General features: G+C 47.3%; 1 protein-coding gene across 3 annotated transcripts in view; it reads left to right on the top strand.

Annotated features, from left to right (window-relative positions):
* Positions 1-22,937, top strand: part of IPO5 (importin 5) — a 49,445-nt gene extending 26,508 nt beyond the window's left edge. For all 3 annotated transcript variants that reach the window (XM_084766959.1, XM_084766960.1, XM_084766961.1), the window contains 19 exons: positions 779-901; positions 984-1,104; positions 3,271-3,358; positions 5,188-5,294; positions 8,984-9,108; positions 9,193-9,282; positions 9,360-9,533; positions 11,076-11,294; positions 12,202-12,285; positions 14,275-14,407; positions 14,489-14,610; positions 15,138-15,234; positions 16,379-16,551; positions 17,324-17,491; positions 18,146-18,268; positions 19,372-19,591; positions 20,140-20,368; positions 21,711-21,852; positions 22,255-22,937. In XM_084766959.1, coding sequence (XP_084623085.1) covers positions 779-901; positions 984-1,104; positions 3,271-3,358; positions 5,188-5,294; positions 8,984-9,108; positions 9,193-9,282; positions 9,360-9,533; positions 11,076-11,294; positions 12,202-12,285; positions 14,275-14,407; positions 14,489-14,610; positions 15,138-15,234; positions 16,379-16,551; positions 17,324-17,491; positions 18,146-18,268; positions 19,372-19,591; positions 20,140-20,368; positions 21,711-21,852; positions 22,255-22,341 — 2,625 coding nt within the window. In that variant the 3' untranslated portion in view covers positions 22,342-22,937. The remainder of the gene's footprint in view (positions 1-778; positions 902-983; positions 1,105-3,270; positions 3,359-5,187; positions 5,295-8,983; positions 9,109-9,192; positions 9,283-9,359; positions 9,534-11,075; positions 11,295-12,201; positions 12,286-14,274; positions 14,408-14,488; positions 14,611-15,137; positions 15,235-16,378; positions 16,552-17,323; positions 17,492-18,145; positions 18,269-19,371; positions 19,592-20,139; positions 20,369-21,710; positions 21,853-22,254) is intronic.
* The last annotated feature ends 672 nt before the right edge of the window (positions 22,938-23,609 follow it).

Genomic DNA, 23,609 nt, shown 5'->3' with positions numbered 1-23,609 from the left:
CAGGTGCTGTAGCTGCTGCTTTAGGAGGTAGTGATGATAAAACGGCTGGAGGTGGGGGCCGCCACTGCTCTCCACGCCTGGGAGGCAAAGGCGGCTGGATCTCTTGATTTTTGGGGCTGACCATAGTGAGCTCAGACCAACCAGAATTAACAAAAGTGTGTGCATATTCACTGTATACAGTTTTCCTCCTCTTTTTTCTCATAATTGGTTCAATCTGTGGATACAACTAACACTATTTAAAGTAAGTTGTTAGGTTGTAGGCTCAGATCATATGATTCCCCACTTTTAGAACTAGTTTGCTTTGTGATCATGGAGGGGTCCATGATGAGAGAATCTTATGACTCCCTGGTAGGCCAGAGGCACCTGGCCCTGGCTCCTCTGGACCGTTGTTGGTTAGCAAGAACTGGATCTCCCGGGAGATGGCCTTCTATTTGAGGAGTTTTCGTCGTGGCGAGAGATCCCCATTCTCCAGGTCCTGGCGTGCTGTGTTGTTGTCACACCGTGCTCACACACGTGTTGCTTCATCATGGTGTGGGTTTGCCTTTCCCAGGACTCAGGCTTAAGTCTCTTTTGTTCTGCTTCTTTGTTGTTGCTGTTGTTTGTTGTGTGTGTGACATTCCTCAAAAGGAAGATAATTTCTTGATTTTGCGTAGAACGTTCACATTTGCCTAATTGCATAGGCCACATACTGAGCTGCTCCAGAGTGTTTTGGCCAACAAGGCATCACCCCACAAGGTGAGTCTTGAGCCCACATTTGTTTTCTGTTTTATTCCTGTAGGCTGTCAATGACTCGTGCTACCAGAATGATGATTCCGTCCTGAAATCCCTCGTCGAGATTGCCGATACTGTTCCGAAGTATTTGCGGCCTCACTTAGAAGCAACTCTACAGCTAAGTCTAAAGGCAAGCTGGGTCCCACGGTCTGTGTGCTGCCGCTGCGCTCCAGTAGTCTAACTGCTCACTGTGTACACTTTTGTCTTTGTAGCTGTGTGGAGACACTAACCTCAATAATATGCAGCGCCAGCTTGCTCTCGAAGTGATTGTGACCCTGTCTGAGACTGCGGCTGCAATGCTGAGAAAGCATACCAATATTATTGCACAGACTAGTAAGTCAGACTCTACAAATACTCCTGTGATGTGGTACAGTTGTTGGGTAAATTTGCTAGGATTTGTGTCATGTTTCAGCTTTATTCAGAATATGAGTGTGTTGAAAGTAAGTTAAACAATGGGGAGATTGTCCATGTTTGTATGAACCCAGACCCGCTTTTAGGACTTTGCAGATTGCTGGATTTGGACCTAAAATTACATTCTTCAATCATCTGCATCATTCATAGAGTAGAAACTAATGCAGAAAAGATAGGCATCTGACAACAAACTGAGGCGCAGAGCGTGGCCGTGGTTCTCTGCTGTGAAGGCAGGCCACGGACTGCTGTGCTGCTGGGCCAGCCTAGCTCTTCAGGAGCTGGTAGGCATCTGAGCTAGGCAGGAAGGAGCAAGGGTCTCCGCTATCCCCTTCCTGTCTGCAGTAGCAGACTGAGGGTAGAGGCAAAGGCAGCACTGCTCGTGGATCACTTGTTTGTTAGCGCAGCAAGAACACTCAGGCCGTGAGGAACACTACACGAGCAGATGGGACCCAGTCAGAGACTGTTGAGGGACTGACAGGGTGAACCCACTGCCACTTCAGTCCGAACTGTACCAGCTGGTTGTAGTGGGCCAGACCTAAGAACACTGTCCTGAAGAGCCAGAATGGTCCTCACAGCTGCCAGGGCAGCATTGGTTGCTGCAGGTAAAGGTGCTGCAGGATAGGGAGGGGCAGAACACAGGGCGCACCGGAAACAAACACGACCTGGGAGGTACTTCATCAGAGGGACTGGGACAACTGTAGAGCAAAAATTCCAACCCAGATATGCTAAAAATAATAGTTTAGGGTTGATGAAAGATCCAAATAAATATACATAGGTTTTATAAGTAGAAGTTTAATAGAAAAATATTTTGCCAGAGAGTAAGACATGGCTATATTTGTAAATAATAAAAGAACCATCTGTCAAAAGATAACGTTCAAACTAGCAGAGTATAATCCAGGCCAACCTAGGCTACACGAAACCCTGTCTCAACAACAGTGAAACCATGAGCTTAAGAAAAAGGATAATTTTTATATGTGTGTAGCTTTGTTATCTAGAAAGGAAATTTGGGATTTTTTGTTTGTTTTGGTTTTTGGGTTTTTTTCCAGACGGTTTCTCTGTGTAGCCTTGGCTGTCCTGGACTCCCTTTGTAGACCAGGGTGGCCTCAAACTCACATGGATCTGCCTGCCTCTGCCTCTTGGGTGCTGAGATTAAAGGTTGTGCGCCACCACGCCCCGCCTAGAAAGGAAATTTGTAAGACAGAATTCTGACTTAGCATTGCTAAGCCTCACTAAACACGAGGATGGCTGCTAAGTGTGTACTGCTGCAAGGTTTGGTGGCACCAGGTGGTGATGGTAAGGAAGAGCTAGGACAGCACGGGCCTCTTGAGCTTCTGTAGCTGTGCTACCTGGGAAGTTAGGAGAGGGGTTGAGAGTTATTCTTACAGCCCTTCTGGAAAGTTCTGCTACAAGTTAAAACTGGGGGAGTGGGAGCAGATTTCGGTATTTGGGGTGTGATTTACAGAACACAATAAACCTCCCAATGTCCAAAGGCTCTCGGGTCCCTCTGTGGAACAGCTGGTATTTTGTGTAGACCATTTCAAGCTCTCTTACATAAGGCCTACCTGGACAAGTTGGAGTCACGTCCCCCCTCTACCTTATGTAGGTCCCAGGATAAAACTCAGGTTGCCAGGCCTCCGTGTCAAGCACCTTTCCTCACTGAGCCATCTTTTTTTTCCCTCCTTTTTTTGAGACAGGGTTTCTCTGTGTATCCTTGGCTGTCCTGGACTTGCTTTGTAGACCAGGTTGGCCTCGAACTCACAGCCATCCACCTGCCTCTGCCTCCGGAGTGCTGGGATTAAAGGTGTGCGCCACCACACCCGGCTCACTGAGAGATTTTGCCAGCCCATCATAAGTATTCTGAACTGAGCTTCCTTAAACACAAGGGTGTAGAGCCTGTGCTGGAGAGGGCTGACTGGAAAAGTGTTCTTGTGAGGAAAAAAAATCAATCGTTCGTGCATGTATGTGTGTGCATGCGTGTGTGTGTGTGTGTGTGTGTGTGTGTGTGTGTGTGTGTGTGTGTGTATTTAAAGAAAACACCCTGTTGACAGAATAAATTCAGTCTTGTGAGGTATAAATTGTTGGCTTTAGTTCCTCAGATGCTGGCGATGATGGTGGATCTGGAGGACGACGAGGACTGGGCGAATGCTGACGAGCTGGAGGATGATGACTTCGATAGGTAATCTCACCACAGGGCCAGAGAGCCTAGGAGTGCTGGGGCAGGGGGCTCTGGGGGCTCTGGAGCCCTGCTGTTTGCTCACCATTGTTGTATCTGTAAACTGAGGTTAGAATTTGCCTTTCTGGGGCCAGGCGTGATGCCGCACACCTTTGATCTCAGTACTTGGGAAGCAGAAGCAGGCAGATCTCTGAGTTCACAGCCAGCCTAGTCTACAAAGAGTTCCAGGACAGCCAGGGCTATTACACAGAAAAACCTGTCAAGAGAAGGAAAACAACTAAATTGCCTGTTATATGCATTTTTGTATGACATAGGCAATATTTTATTTTTCATAATGTGTGTTAATAAAATTTGCATTTTTAATGCATGTTTTTTATTTTGAGATGATTTCTCTGTGTAGCACTGGCTGTACTGGGCTCACTGTGTAGACTAGGCTGGCCTCAAACTCAAAGAAGTCCACCTGCCTTTGCCTCCCGAGTGCTGGGATTACAAGTTTGCACCACCACCGCCCGGCTTAAATGAATGTTCTTAAAACAACATTTGAATCAGGAAAAATACCCCTGACAACAACAAAAATGCTTCTATTAGTCTGGGATTTTCTTAAAGAATTAACTCTTTGTATGTTTGCATGTGTGGAATGTGTGTGTTAATAAAATTAGGGTTCTCTTAGAATAATTTGAACAAAATTCCCCAGGAAGCACCACATTTCCCATTATAAGGTGATTGGTTTCATAGTGATGCAAGGGTGACCAGATTTGTACGCCAAATGAACACAGTTGCCCTGACTTTTTTTGGGTTAGGCCACCAAGAATACAGATCACATGCTCTGTTCTGTTACTGAACATGCCTGGAAAGCAGAGATGGATTTGGCCGAATTTCTTTGCCTAACTCAGTTTCTTTGACTTGTTTCTACCTGCCCTGTGCGCAGTACTTAAATTTAGTTGATTCAAGAAACTGCTTTTTCAAAAAACAAACAAAATGTTTTGATTAAATTCTTTACTTTTTGTTTTGTTTTTGTTTATCCAGACAAGCTGCTGGACTTGATCTGTAGACCAGGCTGGCCTCAGAGTTTTGCCTACCTTTGAGTGTACTACCACACTTGTCTGTCTGTCTGTCTATCTTGAAAAGAGACTTTTTTTCTGGGAGTGATAAGATTTTTCCTGTATGTATGTGTGTGTGTGTACAGGTACACACTCGAATGTGTGGTGTTCCGGTCTTAGCAGGTTGAGGAGAGGCGTCTCTTTGGCCTGGTAACTGACGTGCAGCCTGGAGATATCCTCAGAGACCTGATCTTAGAAGCAGTTGAGCTCACAGTGGTGGGGATGCTGGTGGCTATCAGCTTGTTTCAGGGGCCTTTTTCTGTCACAGGTGAATTGAATGTGTTTCTAGGAAGACAGATACCTTCCTTAACAGTTGCTTTTACTTAATTCTTGAAAATTAGGATCCAGACAACAGGACAAAACAAAACCCTGGTAACTGATTGAAGTATTTGTGTGCCACACTAGAGGCAGAGACACACTGGAGTGCTTGCCTCTTGTGCACAGGACTCCAGCACCTGTCCCCAAGTTAGCATAGGGAGTTTTTATTTGCCTCTGTTTCGTTTTCTCTAACTGAAGGGTTTTTAACTCAGAATTTTACATAAAAAGACTGAATTCTTCTCAGTTCTGGTCAAATAACATGTTTAGAAATATTGGCTCTATATGCTTTTTTTTTTCTCCCCTGCCCCCCCTTTTTTCCTTTCTTTTCATTGTTTTTTTCTTTCTTTTTTTTCTTTTCTTTTCTTTCTTTCTTTTTTTTTTTTTTCGCTTATTCTAGTTTTGTTGTGTGTTTAGCAATGCAGTTGCTGGTGAGAGTGCGTTAGACCGGATGGCCTGTGGACTGGGTGGAAAGCTCGTTCTGCCGATGATCAAGGAGCACATTATGCAGATGCTTCAGAACCGTAAGCGCCCTCTCCTCAGTTAGCCTCCTAGCACTGAGCGCCCTCTCCTCAGCCTCCTAGCACCCAGCTCAGTTAGCCTCCTAGCACCCAGCGCCCTCTCCTCAGTTAGCCTCCTAGCGCCCGAGCCCTCAATGGCCAGGCTGCGGGCAGCTAATCTGTGTGCGTCTAGAGTGCGTAGCCTAGTTCTTAATGAAATTCTTCTGTTCAGCCCAAGCCAGGCATGCTGACAAATCCCTATAGTCCCAGCACTGGGAACCTCTTGGGGGTCATAAGATCAAGGCCAAGCAAAACTATTTAGCAAGACCCTGTCTCAATGCTGAAGAGGTTGATCTTATTTCTCTAAAATTAGTACATAGGTGGAAAAATGAAAAATTCGTTAAAAAGAATGTTTTTCTTGATTGTGGGTTGTTAGTGGGTTGGCTGGCTCAGCTTTGGGGGTAGTGGGGGGCCTGGAACACTGAGGCACAGAGCACACAGCTGGCAGCACCAGGGCTAGCACTGGGGAGAAGAGGCGGACAAAGATGAGAGCTTCAGGAAACCCTGTCCATAAAATGGTAGGTAAGTAGATATAGACAGACAGACAGACAGATGATACATAGGTAGGCAGGTAGATAGATAGCCTAGCTTGGTTTGAAGATTGAAAATAAAAGAGGAAACATTTCATTGGATGTAATTGAATACAAAGCCATTTATGTTAACAAGTATTTGTTCATTGGTCAGCCTGTGTTCCACAGTTTATATCAGTCTCATACTATTGTTACTTGTGCTTAGTTTTAATTTGCCTTTTAATTAAAAGGTTGATATGCACGATCATTTTTAGAACTTAAAACACAAATGTGTGTAAATTCCAAGTTTTTTATACAAAGAAGTTTGCTGTTAAAAGTTGACTGACAGGTTTCTCAGCCCAGTGTACATGTAGTTTTGTTGCTGCTGTGCAGGCACACGGCCTCAGCCTTTGTTCACTGAGCGAATCAACATAACACGCTTGCTCCCTCCTGCCACTGCATAACACAGATGATCCCCATGGAGTACTGCCATGCTCCTGACGAGCTGCCGCAGAGACCGCGGTGCAGCTTACGTAAATCTCTCTGTATGCATCTGAGGGGTGGACCACAGGAACTGTGAGGGCAGCCTGGGCCCTTGGTGCACAGTCACCCTTTGCTTTTGTCTTAGGGTGCCGGGTTGAGCCATGTCTCCGTGTGCTAAGCATACTCTGTCCCTAAGTTGTCCCTAGTGACCTGGGGGTCTTAAAGAGAGGCAAATACAAGTCATTGAATCAAGCCTTTTCCACTGGTCATCTGCTTAATGACAGGAGTCTCCCGCCCTCCTCCCGCCCTGTGCTTCTGCATGTACACGTGTGTACTTGCTCGTGTATGCGGACACTCCGCCGCCATGTGGGTCCTAGGTTCAGAAGCTCAGGTTATCAGGCCTAGCACCGTTTACCCACTCAGCCATCTTGCTGGTTCCAACCCTAGACTGTTTTGTTTGTTTTGAGATAGAGTTTTACTATGTAGTTCTGGTTGGCCTGGAGCTCAGAGCTGCCTACCTCTGCTTCCTGAAAGCTGGGATAAAAGGAGTGTGCCTCCACACCTGACCCTAGACTTAAACACTGTCGCCATATATATAACTTAAAGGGGTTGCTAGGATGAATAAATTTTAACTTTTGAGATTTTATTGTGAAAAAGTGAAGCCCAGAGACATTAGAGCAAGCTGGACGAGACGGTCCACTCATCATGTTCACAGAACTAACCGTGTGTTGGAGTTAAGGCCTTGCTGTGTGCCCTTGGCTCTCCTGGGAGGGTCTAGTAGACCAGCTTAGCTGACCTTCAGTTTAAAGCAGTCCACCTGCCTCTGCCTCTTGGGTGCTGGGATTGGAGGGTGCACCACCAGGCCTGCTTAGGAACACCACTGTTGTGAAAAATAACTATTATCCAAAGCAAAGGAGAGGTGCGAGCGTTCCTGCATCTGTGGGGACATTTCTAAATGCTTTAGGTGAGTTCTCATGCTCCACACATCATAAACTCTGGAATGTTGTATCTTGTTCTTCAAAGACCATGAAAGAATAGTATGGAGATAATTTTGATGTAGTAAAACCCCTTGAGAAAGGACCTTGAACCATCATCACCATTACTTTAGTATAGATGGATGTGCTTATGTGTGGCTTACTTTGCCCTCCATAGAATCTGAGCGTACACACCCTGTGTTGCTGTCCTGTTTAGAGATGGATCAGGATGTAACTCAGGGTTGAGAGCACTTGCTTAGCTTAGCATGCCCAGAACCCTGGGAGTCCCCACCACCGCACATGGGAGAGCACAGCCCTTCCTGACCCAGAAAAATGGCAGGCTGTGAGCCTCTAGTTTTGTTTTGTTTTTTCTTTAAATTACACTTAAATTAGTTAAGTGTTAGTCATAATTTGTTGAGGTGATGTGTTCCTCAGCACACATGAAGGCACAGAGGACAACTTGGTGGGACATTCTTCTTCCACCAAGGGCCCAAACGTAGGTCATTGTAGCTAAGGCTGGCTAGTAAAAGTCCTGATCCTCCTGCCTCTGCCTCTGGAATGTTCCAGGATTGAAGTCATGCAGTATAATGCCCAGCTGTATTTCCTATTTAATAAACCAGATAAACAAGTATATGGGGTCCACTAAATAAGCAGTGATGAATTCATGTTCTGTTAGCCAAAAAGCAGCTGACATTTTGTTGTTTTGTTTTTTGAGACGGAATTTCTCTGTGTAGCTTTGGCTGTCTTACGTAGTTTTGTAGACCAGGTTGGCTTCAAACCTGCCTCCCACCTTCCTGAGGGCTGGGGTTACAGGCATGTCCTACTGTGGCTAGTGCAACTGGCCATTATTAGTACTAGAATACAAGTAAGTTTAATCAAATAAAATTTTTTGGAAAAAGAGAATCTTTGCCCTTGGCTTCTTTTTAAAAGTATCAGTGAGTTGTCTGTAGCCAGTAAACATGGCAGTTTGTGACGCAAGAAGCCCTGGAACTTGTAGCCGACAGTGAATCTTCTAGTAGGAAAACTTGGTTTTGTTTTGCATTCCTGTTTATTTTGGTCCCTGAGATGGAACTCAGAGCCTTGTGTAAGATGGGTTAGCAGCCATAGCCCAGCCCGGAATGATTGAGGTACTCCTGAAAGTCAGGCAGTAACGTGGGTTTGGTAACACGCAGGTACTCCTGAGAGTCAGGCAGTAACGTGGGTTTGGTAACACGCAGGTACTCCTGAAAGTCAGGCAGTAACGTGGGTTTGGTAACACGCAGGTACTCCTGAGAGTCAGGCAGTAACGTGGGTTTGGTAACACGCAAGTACTCCTGAGAGTCAGGCAGTAACGTGGATTTGGTAACACACTGGTACTCCTGAAAGTCAGGCAGTAACGTGGGTTTGGTAACACGCTGGTCATAGCAAGTGAGGCAGGTGGAGGCAAGCTCAGCCTAGGCTGGACATCTAGCAAGGCCATGTCTGTTTGACAGGAGGAAAGAAAACCAGCCCAGTTAGGTCAAGGTCCATTTTTCTAAAATGCTCGAGGGAAGTTTATTCTTCTAGCCACCCGCTAATGAGCCCCACCCTGCTTAATCTCGGGCTGGACGAGGCCAGGATGGTGTGGATGTAGAGAAAACTTGAACAACTATTCCATTTCTACCAGAGTTAGTATGAAAGAAGGTCTAACCACTGTTGCTCTTCACAGCTGACTGGAAGTACCGGCACGCAGGACTGATGGCGTTGTCTGCCATTGGTGAAGGGTGCCACCAGCAGATGGAAGGCATTCTAAATGAGATCGTCAACTTTGTCCTGCTCTTCCTCCAGGACCCGGTGAGTACCCATAAACACCTTATAACTACTGTCTACCTCATGTGGAGTCTGTTGCCATTACTAACACAAGGAAACATGTTCTAGCACCCAAGAGTCCGCTACGCCGCCTGCAACGCCGTGGGTCAGATGGCTACAGATTTTGCGCCTGGTTTTCAAAAGAAATTTCACGAGAAGGTGTGTAAGAATTCCTCAGTCGCCTGCACACTTTAAAAGTGTGGCTGCACGTCTCAAAACACTGTTTGATTTTCCAGGTGATTGCAGCTTTGCTTCAGACCATGGAAGACCAAGGCAACCAAAGGGTGCAGGCCCACGCCGCAGCCGCCCTCATTAACTTCACTGAGGACTGCCCCAAGTCCTTGCTTATTCCATACTTGGACAACCTGGTGAAGCATCTGCACTCAATTATGGTCCTCAAGCTCCAGGAGGTAAGCCCCAAGAGCCCGGAGACGGAGGCCCTCAGTAAGACCACGGGGACAGGAGCTGAGAGGAGGACATTGACAGTGGTTACTAAGTCAGGAAGGGCAGCCCAAGTAAGAAGTCAGTGTGCACATTGACTTGGAAGGAGTGGGCAATGTTATGACAGAAACGGAAAATGTGGACACCATGCCTGCTTTTCTTATGCTTTTGTTTGGTTTTGAGTCAGTGAGTTATTAGTCCAGGATGGTCTCAGGTTTGCCTCTGTAGCCAGTTTCTGGTCTCCCGTGCTCACCTTCCAGTCCCTGGGATTACAGGACTTGGCCGCCACAGTGGCCATATGTGCTGATAGCTGCAGTCTCAGCTGTGGACTCAGCTCATGGAGTTTGGAGACAGCCGAGCACCCTGTCACTGTGGAAGATGTGCGGCAAGACGGTGAGAATGGATGAGCAAGAACATCCCGGGTTCGAGGCCAACTTGACCCTGTCTCAAAGAAAGAATGAGTGCTACGCACAGAAAATAAGGCTCCTGTTCTTTATTGGACTCAGCCAACAGAACTCACTGTCAGATCCCCACACAAGTTTATACTGGACCCCACGTGACACTGGTGGCTGGTCAGAGAGCAAGGTGTACGTGATGTCAGTGTCTCAGACAGCATAGCAAAAGGGGCTTAAAGCAGGCCACGCACTCAGTGTCGGGTTATAACACTGACTTTCAGGGGCGAACAAGCTGCTAACGCCTGGAGCACATTGATCCAGCCTGGCTTTGCAAGGGGGTGTGGACAGAGAGCCTGAGCTCGAGGAGATTCTGCCTCGTCAGGCCCCAGAGGGCCATGTGGGGGCTGTCTGATGGCTCCTGGGGAGCTGGTTGGTTACTGGGAAGAGGGTGGTGTTGAGAGGTGTTGGCATAGCCTAAGAGGAAGGCTGGTGGGAGAGTTGTTGCCGTTGTAAGGGAAAGGATTCCGTACTGGGGCTGTGAGTGAACAGTGCTGCCGAGCATTGCCAGCCGACAGTGAGCTCTCCAATGCAGGCAAAGGAGCACTGTTTTTCTCCCAAGAAAGAGAAACAGATGTGGAAGAGGAAAGCAGAGTTGCCTAGAGGAATCATCCAGGGAGAGTTGAATGAGAAAAATAAAGAAATGAGCCAGGCAGGGTGGCTCACATCTGTAATGGCAGCACAAGGAAGGGGGATGCAGAGTTTCAAGTCAGCCTTGGCTACGTATAGCAGCTTAGGGCATGATCCAAGCTGCTGGCTCCAAGTGTGTGAGGAGTCATAGCAGGGATGTTTCTCAGGGACACAATGGGACAGCATAAAATAAGTTTGACGTAGGCCAGGAAGCAAAAGATAAACTCTTACATACAAAAAACCACTCACGAGGGAGTCCAGACTGGCATTCTACCAGCGGCTGTGCTCTGAGACAGCAGAGCTGTGAGCTTCTGACGGCTGGAAGGGCAGCTACACCTGCTGTTTCAGAAACAAGTGGTAGGAACTGTAAGGGAAGGAGGGGCGAGAACTTCCAGTGGTTGTTGAGATGGTTTCTTTCATGTCTTCCAGCTGATTCAGAAAGGCACCAAGTTAGTTTTGGAACAAGTTGTGACATCCATTGCATCAGTTGCAGATACTGCAGAAGAAAAATTTGTCCCCTACTATGATTTGTTCATGCCGTCGCTGAAGCACATTGTCGAGAACGCAGTGCAGAAGGAGCTGAGGCTGCTGCGGGGGAAGACCATCGAGTGCATCAGCCTCATTGGCCTGGCCGTCGGCAAGGACAAGGTCAGAGGCTGCAGCCGCCTCCCTGCCGACAGGCCCATGGGCTGCTGGGGGAGGCTTTCGGTCTGGTAACTGGCTCTCTAATGCTGGGGAGCATTTGGTTTTTGTTAGTTTGGTTTTTGATTTTTCAAGACGGGGTCTCTATGTAGCCCTGGTTGTCCTGGAACTCACTCTGTAGACAGTCTGGCCTTGAACGCAGAGGTCCTGCCTCTGCCTCCCAATTTGCCAGGCTAAAATATTGTTGTTACCTTATGGATTGTTTTCTAAGGACCCTGAGCCTAACCAAAGGGGGGGAGGGGCGGCAGTGACAGAGAGAGAGAGAGACTTCATGTCTAGCTTTGACCCAGCTTTGAGACACTGCCTGGTTGATTACCATGGAGACTGACCACAAAATCTTTATGTAGTGACTTCTATGAAGCAATCTAAAATTTTCTTTATATTCCAATTAAATTTTACTTCTTGAAGTACATTAGCTGTAAACTAAATTTTACACTATTAGAAATGTCTTGTTTCTTTTTACCTTCAGCTGGAAGCGTGTTTTCTTAGAGCATTGTGCTAGTTATACAATGCAGACAAGATTTCTGAATTCTGTCTATGTGACTGTGACTCAAAAAAGGAAGATATGGTTGTTGTTGTGTTTTTATTTATTGGGAGGGTGAGGAGTGCCACACATCAGCATGCATGTTAAGGTCAGATAACAACTTTCAGGAGTCAGTTCTCTTTCCATCAAACTCCTTTACCTGCTGATCCATCTTGCTGGGCCTGGATACAAGATTAGTTCAGTGGCTTGGGTTTTGGGGGGTGATGGGTCTTGTTTTGCAGTGTTTTATTATTGAGAAGAAGCAAAGCTGGGTAGCAAGAGCACGTGCTTCTCTATGCATTAATGAGACGTCTTTCCTGCATGTTGTAGTTCATGCAGGATGCATCAGATGTGATGCAGCTGTTGTTGAAGACCCAGACAGACTTCAACGACATGGAAGATGATGACCCTCAGGTGAGCAGCATGCAGCACGAGCCTATGCAGTGCTTATTGAGGCTTTGCTTATTTTGCTTTATGTGTTTGCCTGCGTGGATTTGTGTGCGCCTTGTGTGTGTCTATAAATGGTTGTGAGCCACCATGAACAGCAAATGCTCCTAACCCATGAGCCAGCCTAGATGTTAGTTTTCATGAGTCACAGCTTTCAGGAGATGCTTTTAATTTAACCCCTGGTTCCAAAGACATGACATGGGCTGTCAACTGTGCTTTCTCAGTCAGTGCACTGTTGGTTGTTCCTGCTTCCTCTGGTCTCGGGTTTGTTACTTTTGTGAGCTCTGCTTGGTTTCTGGAGCAGAGCTGTTCAAAGTTGTGCTGTAGGCCTTTTCTGAGTATGCAGGGCTCAGGTCTTTCTCAAAGGTAGTATATCAGTTGAGTGGCTCTTAGCCCTTTGCCGTGACGTTGCCCCCCTTGTTAGAAGAAGCACAGGAACCCAGCAGGCTCAGAGGTCCCGGTGCATGTGCGGACACTCTCCCCGCAGCCCCTTCCATGAGCCTCAGAAGGAACATCTGTGTGCTCACATGCCTGTCTGGATGTGTTTCTCAGTGGGGTTTGCAATGCTAACACCTCACTAGGCACTGAATAATTACTGGACGAACTTCCAACCTTACACATGCCTCCTGTGACTCTTTCTCAGGCTTAAATAGGAAAGCACCATTGTCCAAAGGCAGAATATCCTCGGGTTGGTTTGTTTGTTTGTTTCTTGTTATTTTCCTTTCTTCACAATGTGGAAGTGTGTAAATAAATACCCACTTATTTTTGTGTAGACAGCAAAAGGCTTGAACACAAACAGCTGCGAGTCGGGAAGCTGGCTATTCACTGAAGGGCGGTGTAAAGCACCACAGGCTGCCTTCATGTTCGCAGATACACAGTGCTTGGCACATAGAAGCCAGCCACCGAGCAATTATAGGACGAATGGGTTTTCTATACAAATTAAAACTACTTTGATATTTCATTTTGTGTCCTTCCCTGTGCGCTGCGCCCCCCGCCCCAGCAGAATGGCTATTATCAAGCAGACATGTGACTGCATGCTAGAGTACATTGACTTAGAGGGGAGGGTGTTAGCAATGAAGAGCCCTCATTCTCTGTGCTTTGGGGGGTGTTAAATGCTGTAGCCCATGAGGAGGGTTCTAAAAATCTGAAGCCAGGCGTGGTGGTGCATGCCTTTAATCCCAGCCCTCAGGGAGGCAGAGGCAGGTGGATCACTGAGTTCAAGGCCAACCTGCTCTACAAAATGAGGCCATGACAGCCAAGGCTGCACAGAAACCCTGTCTCAAAAAAAAAAAAAAACAACCTAAAACTACAGTCTATCATGCCAGACAACTTTAATCCCAGCTTTTTGGAAGCAGAGGCCAGGCTCGTTTACATAAAGGGTTGCAAGTCAGCCAAGGCTCTACAGTGAGAACTGTCTCAAAAAATAAAAAATAAAAATAAACATGGTGCTGCTGTATTGCTGTGCTGCTCGTAGGACCCCACATCCCACCACAGGTAATTCATACGGCCATGTTTACCACGCTGCTACTCACAATAGCAAGAAAACCGGACCCGCCCAGCCGTCCAGCGACACACACCTTCATAGGGAAGGCACAGTACATGTGCAAAACCAGAGTTTACTTGGCTGTGAGAAATGGAATTTTGCAGAAAAATGGCATGACAAATGGAAATGGTACACTGATAGTAGATGGTACAGGCAGCTGGCCTCAAGAAGGGAGGGGCCAGCCAGAAAGAAGCACGGAGAAGCGACAAGGAAACACACTGCCTTGTGTGTCGGTGCTGAGATGGGAGGGAGGGCTCAGTAGTATTTGTGGGTGTTGTACCAGGAGCCTGAGGATGACCAGGAACACTTGGAGTGTGTGACGTTGGGAAATTCACTACCTTGTCCATGAATCTGTTGGCTCTGTATCTCTTAGTTCCCCGTTGCCTTACAGCTGTTTTCGATCTCTTCCCCAGATTTCTTACATGATCTCTGCGTGGGCTAGAATGTGTAAGATCCTTGGGAAGGAATTCCAGCAGTACCTCCCGGTGGTTATGGGGCCACTGATGAAGACTGCCTCAATTAAGCCTGAAGTAGCCCTGCTAGACAGTAAGTGTCTTCACTGGGACACTGCGGGCGGCGGCTCTCAGCTTAGCTTTCTTACACCTTTGTCCTCTTTCCTGTGACTAGCCCAGGACATGGAGAATATGAGTGACGATGATGGCTGGGAGTTTGTGAACCTCGGAGATCAGCAAAGTTTTGGTATTAAAACTGCTGGACTGGAAGAAAAGTCAACTGCTTGCCAGATGTTGGTATGGTGCTGCATCTCACTATGTCTGTATAGATCCTCTAGTGAGAGTTACTTAATTGTTCATAAGTCTTTTTAATAATCTTATAAAAATTACTCTAGACCTTTGCACCTGTAGATTTTCTCCTTTGCTTATTCTGTGTGTGAGAGTGCAGGCGCTCACAAGGTCCTGGTGCACAACTGAAGGTCAGAGGACAGCCTTAGAGATGGGTCATCTCCTCCTGCCGTGGTCCGCGCTGGGCCTTAGGTGGTTAGCCTTGCACAGCAAGTGCTTCTTCACCCAGAGCCATCTGTACCAGTCGCTGTTATATACACTTTACAGAGGGTTTGGAGTATGGGGCTCAAGGGTGAAGGGTTTTTGTGGATTTGTCTGTTCCGGACAAACCTATAGTAGATGGCTAAGACTGTCTTTTGAGACATGAACAAAAGTATGCTAACTACTCTGATTCAGGGTGTAGAACAGATAGGGTCACAGAGTCACTTAGTCTTTCTGAAACCCTATAACATGGACCTCGATTTCTTCTCTTTCAGGTTTGCTATGCTAAGGAATTAAAGGAAGGTTTTGTGGAGTACACTGAGCAGGTTGTCAAACTGATGGTCCCTCTGCTGAAGTTTTATTTCCATGACGATATCCTTCAACAACCTCAATTGCACCTCACTGTTGCTGTTCGTTTGCTCTAGCTTGGCTGTGTGCTGGCTGCGTGTGCCTTCATTGCTTTACCTTATACCACAGGCGTGGGAAGGAGACTGATACCACGGGTCGTCAGCTCTCTGCCCTCACATGGACAGTGCTTGCTCGTGCCGCTGGCACCTGCCATTCCTCACGGCTCCTAAAGTGGCCACGCCTCTGGGGACAGCTTGGTAAATCTCAGTGCACACTTAATCCTCAAGCCCGATAGGTGTGGTCACTGCCTGTGGGCGTTTGACTCTTCACACATTTAGTTTGATAAAGTCGGTTAAAGAAGACCAGCCTGAAAGCTCAGTGGTGTTCCTCAGACAGCAGGCAGTTAGTTCTCCAGCAGCGTGCCTTGGTGATGCCAGAGGAGGAGCTAGAATTACCCTCTTATGTGTATGGATGCCTTGCCCAGTTCTGCATCTGTGCAGTACGTGTGTGCATTACCTAGAGGACACCACAAGGCACGCGGTCCCTTGGAGCTGGAGTTACAGGGGGTTGAGCCCCACCATGTGAGTGCTGGAAATCAAACCACTGAGCCAGCCCCCAGAACTCCCATTTGACTTATTTTTTTACATTTGAAGTTTTACTTTATGCATATGAATGCTTTGCCTGAGTAATGCATGTGTACATGTCTGCTGGTGCCATGGAGCTCAGAGGGGAACGTCACACCCCCTGGAACGGGAGTTAAGGGTAATTACAAACCATGTGGATTTAGGGGAACTGAATCCTGGTCCTCTGCAAAAGCAACAATTACTCTTTTAAAAGGTGAGCCCTCTCCAGCCCCTCACTTCTGAAATTACTATTTAAAGGAAGTTACTTTATAAGTGATAGTAGACAGGGAAGAGCCCACTAGTTCGCATTGGAAACCAGCAAGTCCCACAGAGTCTGGTGCAGTGAGAGGCCCTTCACTCTGTCACCTGACAGGCTGCTGTGACAGGAAGCCCTTGCTGGGTTGTGCCCACCTTACATTTAACACAAGCACGAATCTTAGAGGAGCAGGGCTGCCCCGCTCTCCTGCCAGCACTGTTGCTTGGCATGTAAGCATAATGCTGGGCTTCACCATAGCTTCCTGGGTGCATTTCCTTAACGACAAAACGGGTCCGAGTGGCGGCCGCAGAGTCCATGCCTCTTCTGCTGGAGTGTGCGAGAGTCCGGGGTCCCGAGTACCTCACACAGATGTGGCACTTCATGTGTGATGCTCTCATCAAGGCTATTGGCACGGAGCCTGATTCCGACGTCCTCTCGGAGATCATGCACTCCTTTGCAAAGGTGAATGTTTTCTCTGAGGAGTTCCCTCCTGCTTTGTAAGACATGTTTGTTCAGTTCTCTGCTGAATGAATTAGGATGCGGAGTTGTAGGGTTTGCTGATGTTGTGTAGCCATTTTTCACGGAGAATGTTGGAATAATTGTTCTGAATCATCATCTTTGTTGGTTGAGAAGTCAGCGTTTGAGAAATAGATTATACTGGAGGGACTGCTTCATGTGGGTGGTTATAGGGTCCTCAGTCTCGGTGGCAAAGCTGGGCCTTCAACTGCGTGAGGCACTTAGTGTGCATTCCTAGGGTCACAGCAGAAAGCCTCTAGGCGCCTTTTGTAGAACTAGTAATCCTTTCTTTGCCCGAGACAGGCTTACCCTAGGTAGTCCTGGCTGTCCTGGACTCGCTTTGTAGACCAGGCTGTCCTCGAACTCATAGAGATCCACCTGCCTCTGCCTCCCGAGTGCTGGGATTACAGGTGTGCGCCACCACGCTTGGCTGGAACTAGTAATCTTAACTGCAGATATTGCACCATTTATGTCTACTCCTCTCCTGTTGTTTCCTAAGTCCCCCACTCACAGTTTACACCTCTTATTTGCTATCGGAAATAGACGGATATGGTAGGGGGTGGTCAGTGGCAGTTCTGGCTTTGAATTCTCCACCTGAGGCATACGTAAAATAAGCCTGAGAGACATCGCCTTGGTGAAATCCCTCAAATGTAAACTAAAAGTGCACACTTGTGAGCTGTGTTCACGTTCCTCAAACCTGGCGCGTCTGTTCCCTCAGTGCACTGAGGTGATGGGGGACGGCTGCCTCAACAACGAGCACTTCGAGGAGCTTGGGGGGACCCTGAAAGCCAAGCTGGAGGAGCACTTCAAGAACCAGGAGCTGCGGCAGGTTAAAAGACAGGACGAAGACTATGATGAGCAGGTGGAGGAGTCGCTGCAGGACGAGGTAGCTCACCGCCTTCAGGAGTCGCTTACATGGCGTTTGCATCTGAGGGGGTTGTGGTACTACAGGTCACCTGATAGCCCGATGCCCACCGCACCATTAGTGCTCAGTGGTGTTTGCCCACATCCAGTGCTTGTTTAGAGTAACTGTCAACCCTAAGGCCTGGGGCCTCGCAGACAAGCATTCTGTCCTGGGGCTTCTGTCCTTGCCCTGATACCTCTAGCCCTCTTTATTTGGAAAGGTTTTTACTTTACAGTTTTTCAGTGTGTTGTCTAGACTGGACTTGAACTTAGGATGCTCTTTACTCAGCCTTCCAAGTGCCTTGGGGCACAGGTTCAAACTACAGGCAGAGCCAGCATCTGTGCACGCTATGTGGCCTCTCTAGTGAGTCCGTACGTCTCCTGTGTTTAGGCCTGCATGACCACGCTCTCCATGTCCCCCCGCCCCACTCTAGTGTAAAGAAGCATCCTGCTGAAAGTAGTTTCCAGGCAGCTTCAGTCAGCTCTTGCCATCGCCCCTCCTCCATGGCCGAGGTCAACTGTCAGACCTCAGATTTGCTCCAGCCTCCCAGTTTTTAGTAGTCTCCTACATGTTACTGCGAATACTCAAGAGGATAGTCTTTAACCCATGTGGGTGTGTGTTGTGCTTCTGTTTTAGGATGATAATGATGTTTATATACTGACTAAAGTGTCAGATATTTTACACTCGATATTCAGTAGCTACAAAGAAAAGGTGTTGCCGTGGTTTGAACAGCTGCTTCCACTAATTGTCAACCTGATCGTAAGTGTTAACCACCTACAAGCTTTCTCATTGCTGCAAATAGTGTCGTACACTTGTGGTTTAAGATGGGCCTCAGTGTTGGAATTTTCACCGTGCGTTTTAAACTATGCAGCTTAGTGCATAGCCCTGTATGTTTTCTATGCCCTCAATAAGTAGAAGCAGTGGTCATTGCTGAGTACAGCCTGCAGTTGTGGTCTTCAGCTAATAAGCCTATCTACTTGGTTTTTAAAGACCTTAAAAACATTATATATGGAACAGTTAGAGGTTAACAGTGTAAACACAAGTAGATTTATCATGTGTGCTCCCACACACGCACAGCTTTTTTGTGCATTAACAACTACAGTTGCACAGAATATGGGGCTCTGCAAGTATTAGGCAAGCGCTGCTATGGAGCTGTCACCAGCCCCTCTTTTCTTTCTTTTGCTACCCACCGCAAACCACACCACTCTCTTCTTCCTTTCAAGATGCAGTCTTGCTGAGCAGCCCAAGCTGCTGTGGAACTGGAACCGTTTTGCCTCACCCTAAGGCGGGCCTTACCACCAGTCCCAGCCCGCATCTGAGGGGCTTGTCCGTGCTTCGGTTCTAGTGCACGCGCCCTGTCAGGACACAGCCCCTCGTCTTGGAGGAGAACTTGACATCTGTAGCATACGTCTTTTGAAATGAGCTGGTCTTTGGGGGTTGTGGTATTATAGGTCACCTGATAACCTGAGGCGCACCGCACCGTTTGTGCTCGGTGGTGTTTGCCCACCAGGGCCAGGTGCTGCTAAGCTCCTGGACTTAGTGGATCTTGTCTTAACCTCCTGGGTAGCTGGCATCGCAGGCACAGCACTGTGCACTTGGCTACATCTTCTACCCTTTTTTTTCCCCTTAGAAAGCAAATGCATGGACATTGCTGCCTTGCCAGCACACTGCACGGGATTCTGTAACAAATCACACAGTTCTTTTATTGTGAAGTTACTGAAGTGTATGTATTCCTTCCAGTGTTGCTGTTGCTATGTTTCAGTTTCCTGTGTCGGGTACATGCTACAAGCAGATGCTCCATAATGAGTTGTTGATACTTTTTGTACCAGTACTCAATACTTAAAAAGGCTCTATTTTTACAGTGTCCACATAGACCATGGCCAGACAGACAGTGGGGATTGTGTATCTTCGATGATGTCATAGAACACTGTAGTCCAGCGTCATTTAAGTATGCAGAATATTTCTTAAGGCCCATGCTCCAGTATGTGTGTGACAACAGCCCGGAAGTCAGGCAAGCTGCGGCATATGGGCTCGGCGTCATGGCACAGTATGGTGGAGAGAGTTACCGCCCTTTCTGTACAGGTACACGTGCTTGTTGTGCTCTGGGCACCTTCCTCCAGGCTCCAGTGAGCGTGCTGTTCCCGTTTCTGCTTCATTCTCCACCCACCCCGCCCTTCTTGTTTCTGTAATTCCTTCTTAATCTTACTCTCCCTTCCCCATCTATTGCACAGACTGTATTGTGGGAGCGGAAGTGGAGTGAGGAAAGCCGGGCGTGGTGGCGCTCGCCTTTAATCCCAGCCCTCGGGAGGCAGAGGCAGGTGGATCTCTTGAGTTTCAGCTTAGCCTGGTCTACAGAGCGAGTCCAGGACAGCCAGGGCTGCACAGAGAAACCCTGTCTCCAAAAACAAACAAAACCCAAGAACAGCTGGGGGGCAATGGGCAGGTGCTAAAGCATGATGCCCTCAAGTATAGGAGGGGGGCTCTCAGCTGCGCCTGATTCCCACAGTGAGGCCGAGGGTGCAGCCCTCCCTACACGTCAGCCATTAGTAACTGCGCCACTAAAGATGGAAGCCTTGACGATCTGCATCAGCCTGAAGCTTAGCTGCCCCATTTGTGCTTGTGTATTTTAGAAGCCCTCCCACTGCTTGTAAGAGTTATTCAGTCTGCAGATTCTAAGACCAAAGAAAATGTCAACGCCACTGAGAACTGCATCTCAGCAGTGGGGAAGATTATGAAGTTCAAGCCCGACTGTGTAAACGTTGAAGAAGTCCTGCCGCACTGGCTGTCCTGGCTCCCGCTCCATGAGGACAAAGAGGAGGCTGTGCAGACCTTCAGCTATCTGTGCGACCTGATCGAAAGGTACGGGCGCACAGGCAGCCGCCTCCCCCTCTGCAACGGAAAAGCTGTGAGGGTGAACCCAGCCCTGACCAGGGGGAGGAGGTCATGCTCAGCCCTTGCTTAGAGACCAAAGTACTGTCTGAAGGAAGTCATCGTCCCCTGCCCTGCTGCCCACCACATTTCCTGCCCGTCAAGTCTGGGGAAGCCACATAGAACCTCAGCACTGGGGAAGGGAGGCCAAGGCGAAGTCCAAGAACATCCTTGCCAGCATAGCAAGGCCCTGTGTGAAGGGAAGAGGGCTAACACCAGCACGAAGGGTGCACCCTCAGCAGTTGGGGTCTGGCCCTGTGCTGTGCTGTCGTCAGTCTTTTGCTGTGGGTATTTGAGCTATAGCAACATGGTGGCTTTAGAAACTTCAGGATCAAAGCAGTGCTCTGGTGGCTTTCTTCCCCAACACACAGCCATTTAGCTATGATGCTGTCTTGGCTCTTCAGCTGTTAATTGCTGTGTGTATTTGTTCATGTCCAGCAGAACTCGTGGGTTTTGTTCTGGTTTTTTGTTGTGTTGTGTTGTTTTTTAGCATATTTCTTCGTGCCTGTTTGGTTCTTGTTCATAAGTAATGTGTGTGTTCATGACCCACTGGGCTGTGAGGGATGTGACAGCCACCTCAGACTACACTGTCCTTGCGCACATCTGACGCAGGCGTCCTCAGGCTACCTGAGCTCCCCCTGGAAGTGCCTTCCACTCATCCCTATTCTGTTTCTTCCCGTTAAGCCTGCCGAAAGTTTATCCCTACTTGACTCTTGAAACACACACACTACCCTTGGGAACTGTTTGCTGTACCAAACATGATTCGTGGTAATGTTGTGGGTTGTTACGTTGGACTAATGACCAGAGAACGAGGGTCTCAGTATGTTGGGCAAGTCCTGTATACCTGAACCCTCATTGTTTTTTTTAGAGACAGGGTCTCACTAAGTTCCCAAGCTGGCCTTAAACTTGGCCCTCCTCGTCCAGCCTCCTGTTTGCTGGGTTTACAGATTTAAGACAAGACTCTCTTGGGACTTGTTTTGTTGGTTGGTTGGTTGGTTTTGACAAGATGTAGATTGTTTGATACAAAGCACTTACTTATTTAGTCCTAAAAAAAAAATTGTGAGCACTGAGCCAAGTGCGTTTTTCCTGAGTTACACAGGAAGAAGCTGCAGACCTACTGAGAAAAACCAGCCGGCTTTCTTCTTACTGAGCCAAAAGGACATTTGGTCTTTAAGAGCACGTGATTGCCTTGTACAACACCGGGAAGTGTGGCCGTGGGGGATTCCTCTCAGATTTCACTTACAAAGGTGGTTTCTTGTTTTCCTTTTTTCAGTAACCATCCAATTGTTCTTGGCCCAAACAATACCAATCTACCCAAAATATTCATTATAATTGCGGAAGGAGAGATGCACGAGGCCATCAAACATGAAGACCCCTGTGCCAAACGCCTGGCCAACGTGGTTCGCCAAGTACAGGTAAGCTGGTCTGGCCGAGCTAGAAAAGCAAAGGTGAATTTTCCAGATGTTTGGTGGTGGGCCTCTGATACCCTTAGTCTACATTAGCAAGCGTCAAAATGGGTCGTTAATATAATCTTCCCGTTGAGCAAGTTAAGTCCTCCTGTTGCTCCTCGGCATATACATGATTATTTTCCAAATAGATAAACGAGAAAGATGCAGTTTAATGATTAGTTGTCAGAACAGAAACACTACAGACATCTTAGTGGACTTCTGGTAGTTGTCTATGAATGAAATACCTTTGAAGAAATAATTCTCATTAAGCCTTGGAGTTTCTGTGTGCATTGTGCCCGTCTGTTAGTGTGTGTGCTGCTTACCAAGTGCATGAAGCCATCACTGAGTCTACATGTGTCCATTCCACAGACTTCTGGAGGATTGTGGGCTGAGTGCATAGCACAGCTCAGTCCGGAGCAGCAGGCGGCCATACAGGAGCTCCTGAACTCAGCCTGAAGCCTTAGCACCGCCTGCCAGAAAACTAACTCCAAATAAACGTTTACCCTTTTGTTTAGGTTTCTTTGTTTTGTTTTTGAGCAAGAGAGAGCTGTAGTGTTGTGTGTAGGCCCATTTTCCTGGAGCTGTGTGGAGAGTGGACTGCGTGGATCTCGCCACACCTGCGAGGAAGTCCCATACGCCCCATGGTGGCACTGCAGAGTGTTTTTCTATTGCTGTGCCATCCACGTGAGGGGAAAGGAGGAGCAAGCTCTCCTCAGTTGCCCTCCAGAAACACAGCAGAGCGGCTTTCAGATGAGTTCATCCGCGTAGATGCGTGCTAAGCAGACTGGGAGACTACCTAGTGTTCCTTCTGTATATGGGAGTGAGAGGCTGTGGGGTAGAAAGACGCCTTTACCCAGCCAACCAGCTGCGAACAACTTAGGACAAACAAGAAACATGAGGCTGTCACTTGGTGTCACTTTGGTTTTTCCCCAAAAGGCATATGCAGTGGCTCCGTGTGGAGGCTCTTCCTCTTCCGGCCCTTGAATGTGAAGTGTCCTTGGCATGTCTGGCAGTAGTCTCGGTCACTCCTCAATAAACAGCATTGAAAACAAGGAGGCTGTGTAAAGCTTCAGTGCCGTCTGTCTGGTTCCTTCCCTGCTTCCGAGTAAGAGGGAGCTGCTGTTTTTAAGGTGATCATTCTGGCTAAGAATGTTTTCTTCTGCAGTGCAGCCGTGGAAGTGTGCATTTGCCATCTTGGAGTTAATTTAAGCTCATCTATGACACAACCATTCTGTTCACAACTGGCATTCTTAAGGTTTGCAAATTCAACCAGCTTTTGAAAAATCAGATTGTTCTGGTTAGTTTTTTTTTTTAATTCATTGCACATTGTAATCACATTTAGAGCCACACACATTGTTTGAATTTTTTTTAATTTTAGAAGTATTATGGCTAAAATTAATTACTGAAAATTTCAGTAAAATATGTGCATTTTTTCCCTCTGTGTATTAACCCCAGAGCAGTAACTGACTAGCTGTTGTTTCCCTAAGTAATTTTCTATGAGATCTTAATGGATTTTTGTTGGAACCTCAGTGTTAATGTTTTCATAGTTTGTACTAAATTTAACTGTGATACAAAAATGAGTTTTATGCATAAATCAGAATTTAAAATTAAACATTTCTTTCTTTAAATGATTTGCATTACTTCATTAAATAAAAATTGGAATGAGCTAGAGGTTAAACAAGATTCTATGTAGATGGCTCACTGGTTAGCGTATGTCCTTGGAT

This window comes from Acomys minous, assembly GCF_964271855.1.
Source record: "Acomys minous genome assembly, chromosome: 18".
NCBI lineage: Eukaryota > Metazoa > Chordata > Mammalia > Rodentia > Muridae > Acomys > Acomys minous.
This window is presented reverse-complemented; position numbering and strand designations above follow the sequence as displayed.